This window comes from Eulemur rufifrons, chromosome 4 (assembly GCF_041146395.1).
Source record: "Eulemur rufifrons isolate Redbay chromosome 4, OSU_ERuf_1, whole genome shotgun sequence".
NCBI lineage: Eukaryota > Metazoa > Chordata > Mammalia > Primates > Lemuridae > Eulemur > Eulemur rufifrons.
The window spans coordinates 22,372,425-22,395,064 of record NC_090986.1 but is presented as its reverse complement, the minus strand read 5'-3'; the positions used below and the strand labels follow the sequence as shown (position 1 = coordinate 22,395,064).

The following is a 22,640-nucleotide window of genomic DNA, read 5'->3' as shown; positions in this document are numbered from 1 at the left end:
TTTCCAGCACTGTTCAACCTCATACCAGTGGGACTGCGCGTCGTTGCCATCCAGGGAGTGAAGACAGGGTTGTATATAGCCATGAATGGAGAAGGTTACCTCTACCCATCAGTAAGTACTATGCAAAGATATTGGCCATTCATTCGATGTGTGTAAAAAACAATGGCAACAACAAAAACAAGTTCCATGTCTATTGATTCTGCCATTTTTGCTTTAGTATTTGATCTTTATTAGAATGTTGTAGAAGCTATTTATTTGTTATTCTTCAATGTTTGGTAATGGGAATATATCTAAAGGAAGAATAATAATTACATCTTGAATCGTGCATTTGCCATATTTTGAAAAATTTTCACAGAAAATTGATGGATTTTGAAAGAGTTGGTTTAATATAGTCTTTTGTATTTCTATTTAGAAATGCACTTAGCAAGTTTCTTATAAAACATTATTTTTAGAAAGAAACAATGTGAATTCTAAAAATAGAGAAAAGAAAAAGGAGTGTATTTCAAAATAAGACTTCAAATTGTATAAATATTTTGATGGAAAATAACTGCTTATAATATTAAAATGTATATTTCATTTTAATGTATAGTCTCAGTTTTGCAGTAATGTTTATTAGCAGTTGAGCACTTTTTCAGCCATATGACCTTTTCTGGAATATTTTTTCTTGACATCTAATTTGTACTCAGATGTGTTGTATTCATACATTACAATACAGTTAGAATTCATTTCTGCCACATGTCCAAGCAAAAAAGATTTACATAAGGTGCTTCTTCTCACTTTCCCTTGAACAAAAAGTGATACAGTAATGTCTCTAATACCTTTAAATATGCTCTTATTTGGGTTTGCCTATCATTCTCATATAAAAACTGCATTCGTTAAAACTGTTGTTGTTAAATATCGCCGCCAGCATCAAAAAAGTACAAGTATATGTGCATGTATGTGTATGTATGTGTGTGTGTGTGTGTGTGTGTGTACATATCTTAAGCAGAAACATTCTCTAAGGAATGGTGCTCCCATGGAATGTGATCTGTTAATATCTTCTTCAGCAAATTTAGGAAATCTTGTCAAAGAGAAATGAAATGCAAGCGTAGATGCCCTTCTTGGTGAGCTCAAAAAAGCCGGCTCCTGTACTCTTGAGCCTTCATCTGAGTTTTTTGTAGGGTGTTCCTGCACACGGAACTGGGTCCCACATTATGCAAATGGCATTCTCTAGCACAAGATGAATATGCAACACATTGTGAGCAAGATCAAGCTAGAATTCCCTATGCTCTCTTTAGAAAAAAGCCAATAAAGAAAAGGATCATTTTCTAGAGATGCCTTATTTCAGATACAAGACAATTTTATTGATTTGACATTTGTTCTTTTATTTTTGTTTCTTTATTTTCCCCCCAAGTAATCTCTGAGAGGCGTAAAAATCATTAGAGGCAGTATCTGCCATAGCCTCTAGTTCTCTCCGTTAATGATTTTATCACATTGTTGTACTCTAGTATATATGTTGATGACAGAGGAAATTTAAATGTTTTATCTTTTTGTTACTGAGATGCTTTTAATTTTTTTTTTTTTTTTTGTCATGAGGTTGTAAATGTATGCCATTCGTTTTTAAAGGTAAGGTATATCATCTTGAGTGTGTGGCTTATCCTAAAATAAAATTACTGATTATGCTTGGTGCAGTCTAAGCAGCAGGAATAGAAACAAGAAATGTATTAACTGCCAAGTCCAGTCCCCAGCATTTTAAATATGGCTTCCCTACGCAGGAATCAGACAAATCAGAATCAGCTAAACTAGCTGTGGGCAACAGCATTTTCCAGGATTTCAGGCTCATTGTTCTCTATTCTCAACCCCTTGATTATTATTCTCCAGTTACTTGTCTTCTGGGCCTCCCCTTTGGTGGCTTCCTTCTCTGACTTACAGAGCTTGATTTTCTCCTCCTCCCATTTTTGATTTTTTTTTCTGAACCCAGAGTCTGGAAAGAGATGCTATTTGCCCAGCCCCCACCCTAAGAGATCTCTTCTGCCCAGGCCAGGCTTTATAATTCTCAGCCACCTTTCAGGAAAAGGAATTAGATAAAAATGAAAAGCAATTTAAAGTCTATACTAACACTTTATAGTTAAAGTGCTCTGTTTATTTCAATGTAATAAAATTTGAACTTGAAATATTTCAATACTACCTTTATTCTGTAGTTACCAAGAGCCTACTAAAATAATGGTATGGAGTGCAATATAACAATTATTCCACTATGTAATAATAAAAGCTATACTTACATAATAATAATAGTGGTAACGTTCGTATAGTCTACTCTGCCTAGCACTGTTCTAAACACCTTAAATATATTAGCTCATTTCATCCTTCCAAAAACCTTTTTTAAGCAAATACTATTAAAATGAGAGAACAGAGAGTTTAGGAATTTGCCCCAAATCATCCAGGAAGCAGGCAGAAAATGCAAGAGTTAAGCATAGTCAGTCTGACTCCTTGGCTTACATTTTTAACTGTTTTTCGATACTGCTTCCACATACCAGACACTTTTCATAATATGGTCTGGCACCTTCCTTTTCTGACAAGAAGTTATAAACACATGATGATGTAATGAAAACCTTTAGGGAACTGTTACCTACAGAATAAACTTCATTTCAGGGCAAATATTAAGAAGTATAATATGAAACCTATCTGTTTCCTTTAGATATTCTTGAATGAAAAATAAAAATCATAGAAAATTGTCAGGGAAAAGTTTCATGTTATACAGTGAGTCTGTGATATTCTTCAAATTTATTACATTTAACATCTGACCTTTAAATTTGAAAAGATATTACAAACATAGTCAACCCAACTAAGACATTTTGAACTAAGTTGAGTAAATTTTTTAAAATGACAACTCCAGTCAAACTCAGATTTAAGGGAAAAAGTGCATAAATATTTAAATCTGGGATATGGAGTCATTCATTTTAAGCTTATGCCCACTTAAAAAAAATCAGCTTAATGTTTGTGCGGTGTTACCTAGTTTCTAATATGGGACCAAATTTATTGAGGATCCATAGATTTAGAATGTCATCAGTGAAATACTCAGGTCATTCAAGTTGAATTCTGTTAAATGAACATCACACCAGTGATTTGACTTTAGGTGCGTATTTCTCTATTTGTATTTCAGGAAGTCACTCTCATAATCCCTTGCTATCCAAATAAAGATATTCAATGTGTCAAATAATTCCACCTTAGGGAGACAGAAAAAGATATCTTGACTGAGCTATAAGTAATCACATTTCCAATGCCGAAGGCACTTGTTCCGTGTGAAATCTTTTCTTCAATATGATAATAGTTATTTCTTTTGTGGTCATGATGATTGTAATATGTTACTTAATGATGTGTCTCAAGAGATTTAATGTTATATATAAACTATTTGTTTGCAGGTAGAATATAAGCTGCAAGGCCACAGAAAAGAAACTGACAAAGAAATACTTTTGGTCAAAACTTAGTTTAGAATGATGTTTAAGGAAAATTGTTTTTTTCCACTAGCTATAAACTATTTATAGTGCTGAGAGGAATAATCAAACTTTTTGTTTGCTTGTTTGTTTTCTAAATAACCTGTGACTTTGAAAGACTAAGAAAATCCTCCACAGAAAGCCAAGGTCTTCTAAACCCTAAAGAAAAACTGGGAATGAAAGGAAAATATCATTCATCATCTGGGCAATGATGAAGAAGAGTTGAAGTCAGAAATGTGCTTCTGACACAGGAAAGAAAGAGGGGGAAGGAAGGCAGGCAGGAAAAGAGACGATGTTCCAATGAATAAAGCCCTGGGCTTTCTTCAAAACATCTGGATTCTGGATCTGACAACCCATACCTGTGTTACAATTTCCCAATCTCTCTGGGTCTATCTCCTCATCTGTAATAGTATAGGATTTCCCTTGTATGCTTTAAGTTAATTTCGAGGTGTAGAATTCTGGTTTTAGTCTGCTTGATTTTTGTGAATGATAAGATAAAAATTTCACATAAAATGTATAAAGATTCATTATTGCTGTTTTATCACAGGCTGGCATTTATGAGAATATTATTTTCCTAATGGTGCTGTAAAGGTTTCTATTACCCAGATGCAAGCATCTAGAGAGTCAGTAAGGCCTGGTCTTCTCCTGAAATTAATGTCTCATCTGAGTCTCTTAACCAGGTGGTACAACAGGAGAGGAAAATAATCCTTTTTCATCTATATTTTTTAAATCAATCAAGAAAATACACTGCTATAGTGTTTTGCAAATATTATGGCTGATAAGAATCACCTAGGTAGCCAGGAACAAATGCAGATTCTTTGGATCAACCTATAGTTATTTCAGTTCAGTAGGTCTGGTGGGAGGCCCAGGAATCTGCAGATTTAATAAAAATCACCCTGCCCCCTCCTACTGGCGAGTCTAAGGTTATTGTTCCAGCCATGGACAACCACACAGCCGGCGCTGCTGCAGTAGCCCGTGGGGGAGATGATGGTAACTGGAGAGCAAGGTGATGAGAAGGGAGTTGATGAGAATCAGTAGAAGGAATACACAGACACTAAAACCAACACAGAATACAATAAAACATTTATATTTCCTAACTTTTCTACCACTAAGTTGGAGTTTACCTAAGTTTTAAAGCAGATCTGCACTGTTCTTCACTCGTGCTGCAATCCAGGAGCCCTGGAGTATCGACTGATCACCTCTGTAGGCCAGCACCAACCCCCCCAGCCGTCAATACAGGGTGAATGTGCATGTAGGAATGAAATGTGTTTTAATTAAGGAAAATAAGGTAAATGCTATGTATTCTGCAATAAGCATTTTCAAGGTCCCCAAAGTTTATTTATTCTACATAAGATAGTTTTCTGATAATATGATTATGCCTTTCAGGAGTATTTTTATGAGCCTCTTCTACAAAGGTGGTTCCACCTGCTCTCCTCTGTGCCAGCAGGCACCTCTCACTGATGTGTCCTGACTTGTGTTGCTGTCTGTGCTCAGTTTTGCAAGGGCACCCAGAAAGGACAGCCTCATCCTACCAGGAATTGTATGTCTTCTTGCACGATCTGTAGCTCTAGCAAAACATGCTCGAACGATGTCATTTTCCTCTTAACGTATACCCTTCTGTTCATTGCTCAAGTTTTGGGTATAGAAATAAACTGCTATTTTTTCTTCCAGTGTGGTACCTATTATCCCTGAAACTCTTTCTATTCTTCCCTAGAGTGACACACATAAAGTCACACATATCGCTCACCTGTAATTATATGTTCACGGGGTATTGCATGAATTATTTGCCCATCCCTGATACTTGTCCTGTCTTTGAATAACACCTCTGAATGTCCATCCTCAGGAAACTGTTCATTATTTATTCAGGTGTTGGCAGGGTACCCTATTCCTCCTCCATGTTTTAGGGTTGGTTTGTTGGCTTGTTTTTAGCTAGTGGGAAGTGCATGGGATTAATTAAATAAACTGAGCTACAATGACCATCTCCAGCCATCAACATCCATTGCAGGCAAATTGAGGACCTCAGCAGCTTCTGGGGATTGCTCATCCTGGGGAAGATCCTTTTGTTCCCTCTTGGTGCAGGGAGACAAAGCTATAACTAAGCAAGACTCCAAGTTCACCTGGTTACACACAGATATACCTTTAAGAATGTAAATTTTCCATTCTTCACCTTTTGTTCTTCATCTCTCCAAATAGGTTAGTTTCTTTATTTTATAAAGTGTATTAAATTTGAGATAGTTATTAATGTCTTTGATTATTCTAGTAATCTATGACACCATATGCATGCTTTTCTGCACAAATAATTTCTAACATTTTTTGAGAATATATATACACACACACATAATTCTCATATATGTGAATGAGTTTGTGTATTTCTTTGGAATTATGCATTGCACTTAAACTGTACACACACTTATTCACACAATTCTACTCCTAGTCAGAGTGTTTCTGTTTATATTATTGATACGTTAAGTAATAGTTTCAAATTTTACATATATTTTATTTTATTTTTTTGAGAGCTAGAGTGCCATGGCGTCAGCCTAGCTCACAGCAACCTCAAACTCCTGGGCTCAAGCGATCCTCCTTTCTCAGCCTCCCGAGTAGCTGGGACTACAGGCATGCGCCACCACACTCGGCTAATTTTTTCTATATATTTTTAGTTGTTCAGCTAATTTCTTTCTATTCTTAGTAGAGATGGGGTCTCACTCTTGCTCAGGCTGGTCTCGAAATCCTGACCTCGAGCAATCCTCCCGCCTCAGCTTCCCAGAGTGCTAGGATTACAGGTGTGAGCCACTGTGCCCAGCTATATTTTACATATATTTTAAAGCTTTACTTATGCTTTAAACACATTTCTTTTTTCATTAAGTTTTCCTGTGGTTTCTTTCATACTACGGCTCAGTGGGATAAATGGCTATTATCCTTCCTTGATAACTTGGCTAAAATAATTTATAGTAATAAGGAAGCAAGTATGGTACTTCACCTAATTTTCCTCCTAATGCTAATTTCAACATCCAGCATTCATGTAATTAACATGACAGTGAACATCGATGCATAGAATATAATTGATTATGACCAAGGCAAGAATGCCATGATTCTACCTAGGGTCACTAACCAGAAAAAAAAAGGGAATTGAGAAACAAAGGCACCTGGTAAACTACATATAATTAGCTTTTGGACAAAAGAAAAATGTGAAGCATCCAATTTTTCTATTTGTTAGGTTAATAGTACATAATAAAATGACATAAATGTACTTTGAGACTATCCAAATTCCAGTGACATTTTATGGAAGATAGAGAATAGAATTGGGGGGAAAGAAGAAAAAAAGACATTGAGAGCCTATGAGAAAGAAGAGAGGAAAAAGCTAAATGGAAAAAGAAGGAGATAATAAATCAGCAGCAGGAAGATGCATTAGGCAGCATTAGGGAAAGGAGAGAGAAAAGAAAAGGAGAGAGAATGGGAGGAGGAAGGAGGAAGGAAATGGAGAAAACATGTTCCAAGAAGAGAGGGACACCCTGTTTTCTGCTCACTCCATCATGTTACTGGAATCCACCTAATTCCGGATTCCAGCTTCCTACTAGGGTGTGGGAAAAACAAAATCATGCCTCTGAGAGCCCAGTCCAGAGTTTCCTACCACACCAAAAATACTTTATCTGCTCTAGCCTCATGGCCACCTGCACCTATATCCCCTTCCCTAACCTGCTCTTGCAGAGCAATGGCTAGGCTCCGTTAATGTTATTCTCTAGGGAAAACAAAACAAAACAAAAAAACAGTATGGGCATATTTAACTTCCACAGGGTTACACTTGTGACAATGAGAATTAGTGGAAAGAGATAGTGGCAGTCTAAAAACAACTACAGTAGTCAAGGTGAGGATACTGAGGAATTGAAGAAAGCGAACTAAATAGGGCTTGAAAACTACAAAACATTTACTACATATAAATAGAACATACAGGTCTGTGTGTGTGTGTGTGTGTGTGTGTGTGTGTTTTCTGTGTGCTCTGAATGCCTTTAGGTGAGCCTTGCACTATTTGGTTTGGCCACAGTGACAACCATTCCTTAATTGTATAAAGGCAGACTCTAAACCCACAGGTTTACTTTGTTTCTACACGTAATGCTTACTCTGTTTGTGGGTCTGGAGATGTTGGTGTCTGCAATCTCTGAATTAAGGGGTTGGAAAGGATGAGAGGTATTTGAAAGTGTTTTCCAAGGAATTATAGAAAGAACTCCATGATTGTCTGGATTCTTTCTGGGTGTGACTAGCTCAAAACCAGGTAAGCTGTGATACTTTTCACTAAGAAAATAAAACCCAGAGGAGGAAGGGGTTGGGTGGAGGAAGATGCTGCATTCGGATTTGGACACACTCAGCTTGCCCATAGGATAGAGTTTAGTCCTTGTGAAGGACTATTGGGTGATAACGAAGCTCATTTATCCTGGAAAGGCTAAATTACCCTCCACATCAGAATAACACCCTTCAGGTGAATTGTTCTGCTGTGGATGGTATTTGTTGTCCTCTTACTCCTGCGTGAGAGATAAAGATGAAGAAATGGGGTCAATGGCATCAGCATGAAGTTAGATTTTGCAAAGAACTTTATTAAATAACATACCATCTAGCTTTCTAAAGTATTTTATTTGATTCCTAAGTATATAGAATGGATGGCAGCAGTTTTGGACACTGACTAATAGAGCAGAGGACCAGCTGAGTTAAATTAAATTCAGAACTTTCGTTTTTATAAAAATGATGCTAATAATATGGGAAGGGAATATCAGTTCTTCAGATCCTCTCATAGTGGTTCACATACATAAGACTTACTCAGGTAGACTTGTAAATATCCAAATTTCAGAACATTAACCTACCAGAGTCCACGATTCCAATTCAGTGAGTCTGACATGCCTCAAGAATCATAAATCTGACTATGCATCCCAGGCCCGAAGGAGAGCACACTTTGATAAACACAGGTCTACACCACAGCCTCACAAACCATGACTTTCAAATTACATGATTTTATTTTTACCATCGATTACTGTTACTATCATTAATATGATTTATAAATTCATGGTTCAGTTCAAGTGCCTTGAAGTGGGCAGAATGACATGACCATGATCATTGGCCAAATGAGTTGGCCTTTGAGGAAGTGCACGGAGAAGAGTTCTGGCTGTCGTCACTCCAATCAATCCATGGAAAGGCTGGGACAAGAAATGTGCCCTTGAGCACCAAAATAATATAGGGAGAGAGAAGAATTTTGATTTTGCTAAGGCTTTGAGAAAATGAAATAAGAAAAAATAGAAACATGTAAGACATTAAATTACAAACTAGTAATGGCTGGTTTCAATCCTGAAAAAGAGGTGTAGTTTACATCACATAAAGCTCAAGGGGGAAACCAGTCTGGGACCATCAGCCTGGGGCTGGCCGGTGCGTGCCAAAGGGAAGGGTGCGACCATGGACAAGAGCATCCTATCAGAGCAGATGGTCAATGTCATCAAGTCTGGGCTGCTTCAGGAATGAATCGTTTTTAGATTTTAAAAAATACTAACAAAAATAAATATATCTATATTCAATAAATTGTTTGTTTTTCCCTAACCCTCTATTTTCTCTGAGACTTAATTTTGTTTCTATCTGAGCCTTCCTGTGCAAGTGCTGTTTCTGGATTAGAGACTTCCTTCCCATTCCCGAGGTGACCAACAGTACCCTGCTGCTCTGTGGAAGACAGGAGCAAATTCTCTTCCATGACCCGTGTAGGGAGTGGATTCATCCCATATGGGCCATCATTATACATAGCTCTTAACTATGCCCCAAATCATAATATCTACTTAACAAAAATTAATTACTTATGTCTGATAACAAAAGGGTCTGCAAGAAATGTATGGAAAACCATTTCGACTCAATGTACTTACAGCTTAAATATTAGCTGAGGAGTCAGGCTTTTGGTATGGACATGTATATTGATGAGTTAATTTATTCCCTCATTCAGCAAACATTTATTGTATGCCTCCCATTGACAGCAGTTGTGCAATATATGCTGGGACTTCAAAGATAAGTAAAAAATTCCGGTTTAAAATTTTTTAAAAAATGTAGAGTCCAATAGAGAGGAGTTAACCATTCAGGGACATCTTGACTATATGAATTCTATGAGTTCTGTCTTTTCTCAGAATCTATGATTCCATGAATATATTTGTTCCATTTCCTCTCACTGCCTCAACAGTGGTGGCTATGCAGGAAGTCTTTAATCTAAAGTTTTTGATTGATTATTATTAAAATGGAATCAATTTCCATAGCAAATTTTTAAAATTTATTCCTTGAATAGCTTCATGTTCATTATATTTATTGTGCATGTCACTTATCTTTTTTCCCCTTGAAAAACATTAAGCATCAGCAAAGATGATATGAGTCTGTTTAGTTATCAAGATAGAATTGCAGAAAAGCACTTATTTACAAATTGCTTTCCTAAAAGAGCATGGCAGATCCACACAGAGACAGAACACGGATATTCAATGTCTGCATTCTAATATGGCCATATTTGTGTTGATGAAGTGAGTAGTAATATTGTCCTTAAATTAACAGAGAATCCTGGGGGCGAGGAATAAACCCTGGTTTTTATTTCCAGTAAATATTGCTACCACTGAAACATGAACACTTTAAAGCAAAAGCATGAATGATGATAATTAAAGAGAAAAGGCTTTGTTATTTCTACAGGTTCATAAAATGACACAAAATACTTTGGTTTTATATTTTCTTCTAGTGTCAATGAAAAAAATTATAAACACCACTGCAGTTTGTGTTGTTAACCTGATTTTTTTTCTGGGGTGAAAACTTTATAAACTACTATAAATAGCAACAAAATTTAGATCAAAATATTTCAAATTTTGTTTATCTGTATTTGTGGAGAGTATATGGTTGGTAGTAGATGGTGAATGGAATTTTTATATATAAGGAGTTTCAAACACTATCTTAAAGTTGGGTCCTAGAACAATAGATGAAACAATATTTGAAAATGTATCATCTCTCTGTTTTCACTCTCCATGTCACACACAAGAAAATGGCAACGAACTACATAAATGCTAACAAAGCCAATATATTACAGAGTAAATGACAAATCAGCTACTAAAATTTGGAGAACATTTGTGCTTCTTTAAAAATTATTTGCATGTATGAGAGACACAGCACACCATCTACCCTAGTTGAGTTGATAAGTTCTCTTCCTGACTATTTTACTTTTAGAGAATTATGCTGCTTCTTACTTCTTACTGGGAGTGGGGATGCTAGATCGACCTGTCAGGGACTATGAGAATCTGGGCTCTGAATAGGAATTGGGTATTTCTCTCTGGATATTCAATGCTGCCCCAATAATTTACATCCCATTTCTTAGTTCACTCTGGAATTAATAAGAAAAAATAATTTATTTAAAAAATTTGAAAAACTACTCTATTTTTATTTCTTTTCCAGAGAAAGAACTAAAACAATATTTATCAAAAAACCAAATTATTCTTTTTCATGTTATATACTAAAAATTGGCAAAATTATTTCTGTGATGATAATTTTCAGTGTTTTCTTTTCTTTATGCTCTGTTTGTTCCTACTGATTTTAAAACTATAGTACCATTGAAAGAATAATGATCATTTACTGGACTTAAGATATTGGCCACATTTTCATTCTAATATTAGCTGTCAGCCAGAATGGATCCAACACGTGCTAGAACCTAGAGAAATAATGGTGACAAAGACAGAGATGTAACTATGGTCTCATGGAACTTAGAGTTTCTGTAGATGCAATGCACACTGCATTTTAACTTTGATTTCTCTATGTTATGAAAGGGCGTATGGTACTCTGGGCTACTTAGAGTTTCACTGAATATTTCTTGGACTTAAGATAATTCATTCAGTACAGAATGCAATTTCATGGAAAGGCACACAGTGTACTTCTGACCAAGTACATATTAGATCTCTTAAGATTTTTATCTGGAGTAGGACATTGTTTTTAAGATCTGACCATTATATTAAATGAACAGAGATGACTCACACGTTAATAAGCATGTCCCAGCTCAGACAAAAACATCATAATTGCTTTCTATTTGCTGTTCCAATCGAGGTAGAGACTTAATGGGAACAAGATATTTTTGTGAGGCTTTGGAATCACTACATTTTTGTTCTCTGACTAGGTAGAGATATTTTATTTGGTCATTAATCCTGGATCCTGGCCATTATTTAGCAGAAATAATTATGTGGGAAAAAAGGAAACATTATTCTATTTTACTTTTAATCTGGTATAACTAGTGCCCAATGCTAGTAAACTGATAAATGGTGAATATTTCTTTGTGTCATGAGAGAAGCATTTGCTAATGTTATGTAGTAAATTAACTGTATATGCTTTCCATGAGAGAATAATTACAAAAAGTTGATCCTTGATGACTTACTATTAGCATAAACTTCTCCAATGAACTCATCTGTCTTTCAACTATGGACTCTTTATAACATTGTTTGTGCTCCGTGTACCTTAGACTCAGTACGTAACAGATGCCTGTCATTGGCCAATTACTTTCTTTTTCTTTCTCTTTTTTTTATTTATTTATTTTTCTTTTAGCATATTATGGGGGTACAAAATCAAAACCACAATGAGATGTCACTTATCTCCAGTGAGAATGGCCTTGATCAAAAAGTCCCAAAACAATAAATGTTGGCATGGATGCAGAGAGATAGGAACACTCATACACTGCTGATGGGACTGCAAACTAGTGCAAACTCTGTGGAAAGCAATACGGACATACCTTAAACAGATACAAGTAGACCTACCATTTGATCCAGCAATCCCATTATTGGCCATCTACCCAAAAGAACAAAAGACATTCTATAAAAAAGACATCTGCATTCAAATGTTTATGGCCAATTATTTTCTATGGTGAGTGATGCTCTGCTATGGTTCAAGAGTTTCCTGGGCTGCGTTTCAGACATAGCTTTAAAGCAATCGATGTCTTTCTTGCCTATAGGTAATGAAGAATACAATTGCGACACGATGATGTATTACCTTGAGACATATATTTATGGTAGTATGAGGAATAACTGTTTTTATTAGAAGCCACGTACAATGCTTATAATGCAAAGATGAAAATTAATTTGCAAATGCTTTCTTTATAATCAAGACATATGCTCATATTATTTTTGCTATTGTGTTAAGGGTAAAATGATGGTAAAAAAATTATGTACCTCTACAAGAAGTTACAGCATCTACCACATTATTATTTAAATATTGCCATTTAACATTTTGTTTCCTATCTTATAACAATAAATTATCAATAAAAGCAAAAGAGAATTGTTTTATATTTTAAAATTATCAGTTGTAATTATTGAATAAAATTCTACCTCTTGGTTTACAATAATGAATTGATATTGCAAGTTAGATAACTCTGTCTACCATTTCATGGTAGCCTTTATGTCTAATACCTACATCGTTTTTATTTTTAACACATTAACTACCATATGAGTTGTATTTAACTCATGCTAGTTTTGACCCCAGGGCCCATGAAACATATGTAATTTACACATCTCTTTGCCTTGGGAGCCCTGTGGTGTGCAGGCGACTCATGTTACCATGCTACAGCATACATGTTATATGATGGGTGGCCCCTTGGGCAAAACTATAGAAAATAATAAAAAATAACAAATTTTTCATTAAATTAGAAAGGATTATTTTGTTTTGAAGTTTTTATTCTATTTTTGTAATAAAACACTGTGGCCCCAAGGAAAAAAATTTTTTTTTCTAGTATGGCCATTCAATGTGTTTTAATATCAATTAAAAATCTATATTTCTAACAACATTTTAATAACAGATAAATCAACTTTTAAACTGTTCAAAAGTTTTCTAGACAATTTTTACCTAGGGATGAAGTTATAAAAGTTATTTTAATGTCCATAGAGAAATAAACTCTAATGTGAAATATCATATTAAAATAAAGGAAATTATTAAGAAATTATCCCACAGGTGCCATAAATGGCTTAGCTATTTTCCTAATGAAGTTTGAGCCATGTGAAAGACTGTTTTATAGAGTTAACAAAGTCAAATATATACCCAGGAGAAATAGCAGCAAACCTTTATTCAATTTAAAATTTCATTATACTAGAAGGCTTGCACAATGAAATCTGTAGACAGGAGAATTACTTTGGGCAATAGTTCCCCTGTGTTTATCTTAAAAAAAAAAAAAAGTAACACCTTGTAGGAATTTGAGTGTGAACAAATTTCTTATTAATTTTTATGCATCATTCATGCAATATAACAACAACAGCCATTAAAAAAAAAGAAAACCATGTCATCAATGGTTGTTTAAATGCACAGGGTGTTCAATCATACTTTGGTTCTCTGAGCCACAAAAGCCAGTCCTTATTTCATTTTATGCCTGATGGTCACCCTTCAGCAACAAGTAGAAATTCTTTAGAGTTTTTAAACCATGACTACCTGGTCTAAAATATGTTATTTTAATTTTTTTTTATGAATAACAACTTCATTAGACATTATATTTCAAATAGTGATTAGGGAAAAGTACTGAATGTGGCACATTGCAGCAGTTAATTTCAATTATCAAATATTCCGGCCACTTTCTTAATAAGATATTTGCCCTGGGCTCTACTGAAACATTGCGTATCTGGCCAATAATTAGTGTATGCTAATTGATATAATCGTGGAATGTTAAAATGACCTTAACCATTATGTTCAATACCTAATTATATTTTCTATAGATGCCAGTATTTTACCTAGAAACATTTGGTGCTTTAAAATAATTTTTGGCTTTAAATAAGGTGGTAGATTGCATTATCAGTTATCTGAGGCAATTATATTAATATATTTGAGGTGGTAATGGGGTGAGAACAGCAAATTGAAGGTGAAGAAATATATTGCCCAGGTTGGGCAAATGTAGGGAATTCAAAGCCCGGCATCATTTTTAATGTATTATAATAACCAATTATTATTGGTAGTTTCACCTCAAAGTGAGTATTTTAAGGGTAGTTCCATAACCAAAAACAGTGAATTCAGAGTATGTGGGTATGTAGAAAAGTAAAATTATTTTATTATGTACGCTCTGTGTGTGAATGTTTGTATATAATTATTCTATAGACATAAACTACTTAGACATCTTTCTTACATGATGAAAAGGGCATACACGTACAATTTGGTATTCTGATATGTACACATAGATATTTTCCTCTTAGCTATCATTCAGACATTTTTCTTCATACTGATTTTTGGAGTACTATAAAAATAAAATCTATCTTTAGGGCTATTGTGTAAGATCTATAATTCATAACTTCTGTTATTTTTAACTCTTCAAAGGCAAATGACTTTTAGAATTTCTCAGACTAAAGTGAGATTGAGAGGTGGACAGGTTTGATGGGAGGAGAAAATGGCCAACTCAAGACTGAATGAGACCCGGCAATATGACCAGCACTAATTTAAGCATTCAGGGTGACCTTGAGAATTCTGAGTGACTGTTTTATAACATCATGATGACATTTGAAATGCTTTCTAAGAAATAGATAAAACACTCAATTATGTTTTGTTTAATCTTCAGATATTGTGATTATGTTCTGGAAGAATGGTGACAATTAATTACATTAGGTCAGCAAACATCACCATGCCTATCATATTCACATTAAGACCAAGTCAGGATTTCACCAGCCATGCAGTTAGCCTGGCATAGTATCAGCAGTAGTATTCTTCTCTCTGTGACATTTCTTCTCATACCACAGAGAGAGCTCAGTGGTGAAACATTGGTTTAGTAGAGAATGAATGGGTGCTATTTCTATTGTCCTCTTCTATACTTTGAGATCATTCTTAGAATTTTTGTGAAGACTAAAATTATGATAACAGCAATGGGCATTTATGTTTTTGCATGAATATGTATATATATTTGTTATAATCTCAAATAAAGTAAAGATTATATTCAAACACATGGTTTTTCCAAATGGTGCTCACACAATTTGAATATTTGTAAGAGATCTACAAATGTAGCTAAACGCAATAATTTCCAGCATTGTGTTTGCTGGCATTAGAGGTGTATTTCAGTAGTAGTGCAATATAGAGTAAACACTTTAAATGATGGTATTTATCTTATATCATATAACAGTGATTCTAAATACTCTTGGAAGACAGTAAATACTGTGGTAGTGTAGAGATGTTTGAGACTGAATTCAAAATGGAGCCATCAGTGCATGTTACCATTTTGAGGTCACATGCTGAGTTTGACATAAAGTTAATAGAGATGCTTTTTCGGCCGGGCGCGGTGGCTCACGCCTGTAATCCTAGCACTCTGGGAGGCCGAGGTGGGCGGATCGTTTGAGCTCAGGAATTCGAGACCAGCCTGAGCAAGAGCGAGACCCCACCTCTACTAAAAATAGAAAGAAATTATATGGACAGCTAAAAATATATATAGAAAAAATTAGCCGGGCATGGTGGCGCATGCCTGTAGTCCCAGCTACTCGGGAGGCTGAGACAGGAGGATTGCTTGAGCCCAGGAGTTTGAGGTTGCTGTGAGCTAGGCTGACGCCACGGCACTCACTCTAGCCTGGGCAACAGAGTGAGACTCTGTCTCAAAAAAAAAAAAAAAAAAAAAAAGAGATGCTTTTTCTTTTGATAAGTGTTCAAAATACATACAATGAATATCTTAATATCAGTCTGTAACTTTTTTTATTCCCCAAAGTACCTAGTGGTTAAGGCCATAATGTCTGGGAACATTTAAAATATTTATGGGTAGATTTATCAGTTATGTGTATCATCACTGCTTTTGCTAGTGAAGAAAATTTGCTGGTTACAGGCTACCGTCAAAGTTGCTTCTTTAGGTGACTGTCACTCCCTCTCTTTACCACTCCCAACGGGGTAAAGAAGCCAGACACTTCCCCATGTACCTGATGAATAGAGAATGGCGTGATAGGAAAGCCATCGTGGAAACAGGAGAAGTAGGTTGGGGCAAACGCTGGGTGTGGTGTTCTACACACCGCTCAGGACCCCATGCTGCCTATTCTCTACACATTCCTAGGAGATCACATGAATAGGCAACTGGCCCTTTTATTGTGTCCCTTACACATCTGGACAAAAGTGCCCCTAAGTCCTCAATATTCTCAATAAATAGCACTTCCAAGTATCAATCTAATTATGTAGGATCCCCTTGAAGAAATTATTAATTTTCTTTCCATAATCATTAATTGAATAGATATTGATTTTGGGTAGATTTTGCTTTAGTTACTAGCATTTAAATGGCGACCTAAATGGAATTGTTAGTTTCATATGAATATAATCAAGAAACTGATATGTTAGACACTAAGCTCTCTGACACTTAAAATATTTAATTTGTTATGCATTAAACAAGGAATTTATTTGCATGTAGTGTTGGAAAAAAATAGATGTCTATTACTATGGGTCCTTTCCATGTGAGAAGTGAATTAGGCAGGGGAAAGAATTAGGGATTTGGACATCAAGCATCCTAGCTGGATGTCATTAGGCCTGTTGGGGATCTCTGAGCCTGATGTTCTGTCCTGTCAAAGACATCTATTTTATGAGATTGTTATAAAACTTAAAGCAATAATGCATAAAAAAGCACTTGCCCCATAATCCATATTCAAGAGTTATGACTATGCAGACAGCCACATATGCAAATGGTGTTACTGTTTGACATTGCCTTTTCATTGACTTTTGGTAGGAAGTCATGTTGGATTGTTCTTTTTCTCCTCCAACAAGAGGATATGCACACACAAAAAAATACAAATTCTTTTGTCTGAAAAGGTTATTTTAAAATTCTGCCATTAGAAACATTGTCATGCTTGTGGGTAATTAGGAATTATGGCATCTATTAATGTCTTATTGAAATGATTAAAGTGATATGAATAAGGTTGAATACATAGACCCAAGCTTTTCTTTTAATACTTATATATTTTGGTGGCAGGTATTTCAGAATTGCAGCGATATTGATATACAGCAACTAGCCTGTAATGCAATTATTTTAGTAAAATAAAAACACCTCAGTAACATAAATGTCATTTAAAATGTTACTTTATTTTTGCTTCTTATCCTCCTCTGGGAAAGTCTTTCCTACTCTGGCAGAATAGTTAGAGAAAAGCACAGTCTAGTACTTGTGAGCACAAGGTCTAGGGTCAGATTACCTGAGTCTTGATTCCGCCAATGGCTGTGTGGCCATGAGAAGTTATTTCATTTTTCTGTGCTTCGGTTTTCTTTTATTTTAAATGGCAGTTTTAAGTTGCGACCATTGAGTGGATTAAAACATATAAAGTATTCAGAACCATGCCTGACTCTTAGCAAGGCTCATTAAATATTAGTGTTAATAAAGCTGATAATGAGGAGGAAGAGGAAGAGGAGGAGGAGGAGGAAGGGAATGAGTAGAAGGCAGAGGTATAGATTGAGGTCTCCTGCTCTTGAATTGCTATGTTTAAACCTCTCGTAAAGAAGTTGCCATGTAATGTCTGCTGATAATTTTATATTATCCCCTTGTCCAAATTGTAAGCTGTTAAAATTCAAGTGACACATTGTATTAATTTGCTAGGACTGCCATAACAAGGTACCACAACCTGGTCGCTTAAACCAGCAGTCCCCAGCCTTTTTGGCACCAGGGATTGGTTTCATAGAAGACAGTTTTTCCACGGACTAGGAGATGGGGATGGTTTGGGGATGATTCAAGCACATTACATTTATTGTGCAGTCAAAACTCTCTGCTAATGATAATCTGTATTTGCAGCTGCTCCCCAGCACAAGCATCACCACTTCTGCTCCACCTCAGATCTTCAGGCATTAGATTCTCATAAGGAGCATGCAACCTAGATCCTTCACATGTGCAGTTTACAGTAGGGTTCACGCTCCTATGAGAATCTAATGCCGCTGCTGATCTGACAGGAGGCGGAGCTTATACAGTGATGTGAGCCATGGGGAGTGGCTGTAAGTACAGAAGAAGCTTCACTCACTTGCCCACTGATGACCTCCTACTATGCAGCCCGGTTCCTAATAGGTACCAGTCCACAGCCTGGGAGTTGGAGACCACAGGCTTAAACAACAGAAATGTATTGCCTCATAGTTTTAGAGGTCAGAAGTCCAAGATCAAGGTGTCGGAAGGGTTGGTACCTCCTGAGGGATGTCAGGGAGAATCTGCCCCATGCCTCTCACCTAAGTGAGTTTACTGGCAATCTTTACTCGGCATCCCTTGGCTTGTACAAGCATCACCCTGACCTCTGCTGTCATGTTCGCATGGTATTCTCACTGTGTGTCTGTCTCAATCCCTGTGCCCATGTTCCCCTTTTTATAAAGACACCAGTCATATTGGATTAGGGCCCACTCTAATGACTCATTGTAAATTAATTATTTCTTTAAAGATCCTGCCTCTAAATACAATCACATTCATTCATAGGAGTTAGAAGTTCAATGTCTTTTGGGGAGACACAGTGTAACCTAAAACACAGGTCTTATTTAACTTCCTACCCCTAACAAATGATATGCAGCACCTTATGCAGCTATGAGACTCAAAAACGTGTCGAAAAAATGACTGAATAAATGAAACTGTTTTTGTTAGAAAGTTGCAAGTAAAATATGAATAAGGGAAAAATTATTCTCATGACTGTTAACATTTCAAGGTGAGCTAACATGTATCAGACTATAATCTCAGATTTAGACTATTTAAAAATTATGTCCATTTGAATTAAAATTTATCTTGTTTTCATTGCATTTAGTTAATGGATTCTTTGACCCTGCCCTCCTCTCCCTCTCTCATACTTGTCACTCATAAATCTCATGATTTGTTTGTTTCCCTTCTCCATTAGGTAACCTCATTTATAAAGAATTCTAATTTATATATTTAATTTGGAACAGTGTATAGTCATCACAGCTTTGCTGGTCACATTATCCCACATCTTTGTTTGATGATTGAGGATATCTCAGAGGAGCTGAATGAATTCCCCAAGTTCACACAATTAATTAATGGAAAAACTGGAGTCAGACCTGGGATTTCTGACTTTCAGGACATATATTTCCAGGAATCTGAGTTGCCTCTCAACCATCTGCTATCATGCACAGTGTTTTCTCCATCCCTATAAGAAAGCCTTGGCCAGAAAATACCTAAACTCTGCTCAGCCATGTGTGTCTCTCTCATCCATTTCATTCTTAGGTCTAGGTTGGTGATTGTTTAGTAGTCGTGTTTCCCCATATTTATCTAGATTTTGTCTCATAAGTAACTCATAAATTTTGTGTAAATAGCATTAAAGTATTTGTTAAAAGATACTGGATGTCTTACCTAAGCATAAACATCATGCATCTTATATATCAGGACCTTTCTCCCTGGAGAAAGAAGGTATAAGGAAGCTTGAGTTGGAGACCTTACTACTTTTTTTTTTTTTGGGGGGGGGGGAATTTTTTTTTTTAATTTATTTTTTTGTTTGTTTTTCAGCTCATTATGGGGGTACAAAAGATCAGGCTATATACATTGCCCATGCACAAATACCTACACATGTTTATGAAAATTAATGGAAGAAAACTAGTGAATTATTTAATGTAGTAAAAAAAAGACGTGTTCCTCAATTTTAAAAATGTATAAGCAAATACCCCCTGATTTTGTTATTTTTAGCATTTGTGTTTCAGATTGTTTATTGTAAGGGAGACAATTGCTTATTGCTAATTGTAAGGGAGACAATTACAATTGTCAATTGTCTTCTCAGAAAATTCCCCTTTTCCACTCTAAATGCTGAATATATGCCAGGAGTAAGTGGAAACTACTCAAAGTTGCAATTTGTTGAAATATAGAGGTGTTAATATGTTTTTCCACACATGGACACAGAAAAAAGTGATAACTAGTGACACTTGTCAGATTCAAATAATCAACACTATAAAAAAGCCCTAGTTTGAAATAAGAACTGGAAGAACTGAGGGGGAAGGAAGAGAGGAAAGGAGGATAGACTGTACGAAAATGGGAGAGAAGAGGTGAGAAAAAAATACAAGTCCAATAAATTGCACTTTTACATTTATACCAAAATTTATTTTTTCAGGTAAGTTTGCAAAGTAAAGAGACTATTAACATTCAGAGGAATTTTTGTGTGAGTTCCTTTTGTTTAAATCCCAAACTGATTTTCCTTTTTTTTTTTATTTTTACATATCTTCAAACTTACAGAAAAGTTGTAAAGGTATGTCTAAGACTCAGTTTATTCAGTAGTGTAAAAGATAAAGTTCATGTCCCAACAGGATTAATGAAACTAAGACATGATATAAAATAAATTAATCTGTATTAAATATCCTTTATTTTCCTGAATATTTTTTAAATGTGATAAATCTTTTAAGAGTTATAAAATTGTTACCTCTCAAAATGAAATGTTAAATTCAGAATACTAGAGTAGTTTTCTAACTGTCTATACTAAATTTTAATCATGATTTTCTTTTTCTCAGTTCTTTCTACTTTACATTCTTCATTAAAAGTTTTTTTGTGACTGGAAAATGCCTTAATATTTTTACTAGGCTTTAAATTTCATTGGGTTTGTTCAGTCTGAGATAAACTGAATTCTGCTTTTTTACTATATGGGACTCTATAAAAGAGAAATTCTTTCTAAAATGAAACCTATAATATTATTCAGTAACTTTTTAGATTTGAGGATGTCTTGACAAAAATTGGAGTTTCTCTGAAAGGGTGGAAATGTCTATTTCATTCATCTCACAGAGTAAGATGTTACGTTTTCAACAGAAAGTTTGTCACCATCAGTCACCCCAGTACCTGGCTAATTATCATGGTTAATTAGAATGGCCAGGCCCCCATTGTCCCTCACCTAGTCCCAGCTGTACTAACGGAGAGTTGCAATACAGCCGCAATGCAGACAATCATGATTGTGTTAGTAACAAAACAAAATATAGATTCAGTTGTCTCATTTTTTTAATTCAGTAGTTTACTGTCTACTACATTTGTTCCCATAACTGATGTTTCAGGTTCAGAGAAATATAGATAAGTTGTGCTTAATTTTCACATCTAAAATATTCCTATAGTTCACATTAGAGACGAAGACAGAGTTGACACAGACTGAGAGTTTCAACAGACAATGACTAAAAGGCTTTAAATAGGCACTCATTGCCTTAAATCAGGGGCCACCAACAATTATACCCAGCATAAGAAACTACTATTTCTTTGTAAAGCTCTTCAGAGACAGGGGTAGTTTTACTAACTTTATCAACCCACATGGGAGTTTCTTCTTTGTTTCTAACCTAAATTCTAGTCTTGTTTTTTAGAGAGGCCATTTTCTTTTGTTCTTTCTCAAAATTGGCTGGATAGAAGACTTGAATTTTAGAATTGAGAGGGACATCATAGATCAAATGCTTTAACTTCTTCAGTTGGGTTATGAATAATCCAAGGGCTAAGAAGGTTGAAGAACTTATCAAGAGACCCAGTTGAAAAGGCAGGAATAGAATTCAGATTTATTTCCCACTATACTGCATGGCCTCTTCCCCCAGTTGATTGACTACGGGAAAACCCACCTGCCAGACTTTGCTTCTTCAACCCTTTCTGACTTTACATATAATTATTTCATAATGCTAATTTTGATTCTCTACTGAATGAACTCAAAGTTTTCCAATATACGTTTGAAGCCATTGAACTTATACTGGCCTGGAGACTTCTAGAGAGGATGTGGCCAGGGCTGAAGATATTGATGTGGTAAATTCAGAAACAGTTACTCTGGCTATGTGGATACATTAGTTACATCATCCCACCAGGGAGAAACCTGAATTTTAAGATCAATATTGAGTATGCTAAGGCCCTCCTACACGCCCTCTCTTTTCATTCTACATCTCAGCCCCAGCACCACTGAAAAAAATCAATCAGGTTAAATTCTAGCAGGGAAGAGGGGAACATTTAGAAGGAGGCAGAAATGCAGTGAGTTGAAGTTGCAGCCAATATAGACTGTGTGCATTCCATTCCAGGGAGAGTGTGGGTTTATGCCTGCATTTTCAGTAGCTCTTAATATGCTGACATGCTACTGAGTAATTCACAAATTCTATGGTTTTCTAAGTTTCATAAAGTGTAATGAGTTTTAAAGAGAGATGAAATAAGTTTTCTTCTGTCATGTTTCAATTAATAAAGTTGCAAGCCCATGGGGGAAAAAATCTGGAGCTTTGTGGTCAAAAACTTTTCTTCTTTTCTTTACTTTTTTAAGGTTTCTAACT

The 22,640-nt window shown here is 35.5% G+C and overlaps 1 protein-coding gene across 5 annotated transcripts in view; it reads left to right on the top strand.

The window, feature by feature from the left end:
- Nucleotides 1–22,640, top strand: part of FGF14 (fibroblast growth factor 14) — a 644,239-nt gene that overhangs the window by 504,825 nt on the left and 116,774 nt on the right. For all 5 annotated transcript variants that reach the window (XM_069467077.1, XM_069467073.1, XM_069467078.1 and 2 more), the window contains one exon: nt 8–111. In XM_069467077.1, the coding sequence (XP_069323178.1) occupies nt 8–111 (104 nt within the window). The remainder of the gene's footprint in view (nt 1–7; nt 112–22,640) is intronic.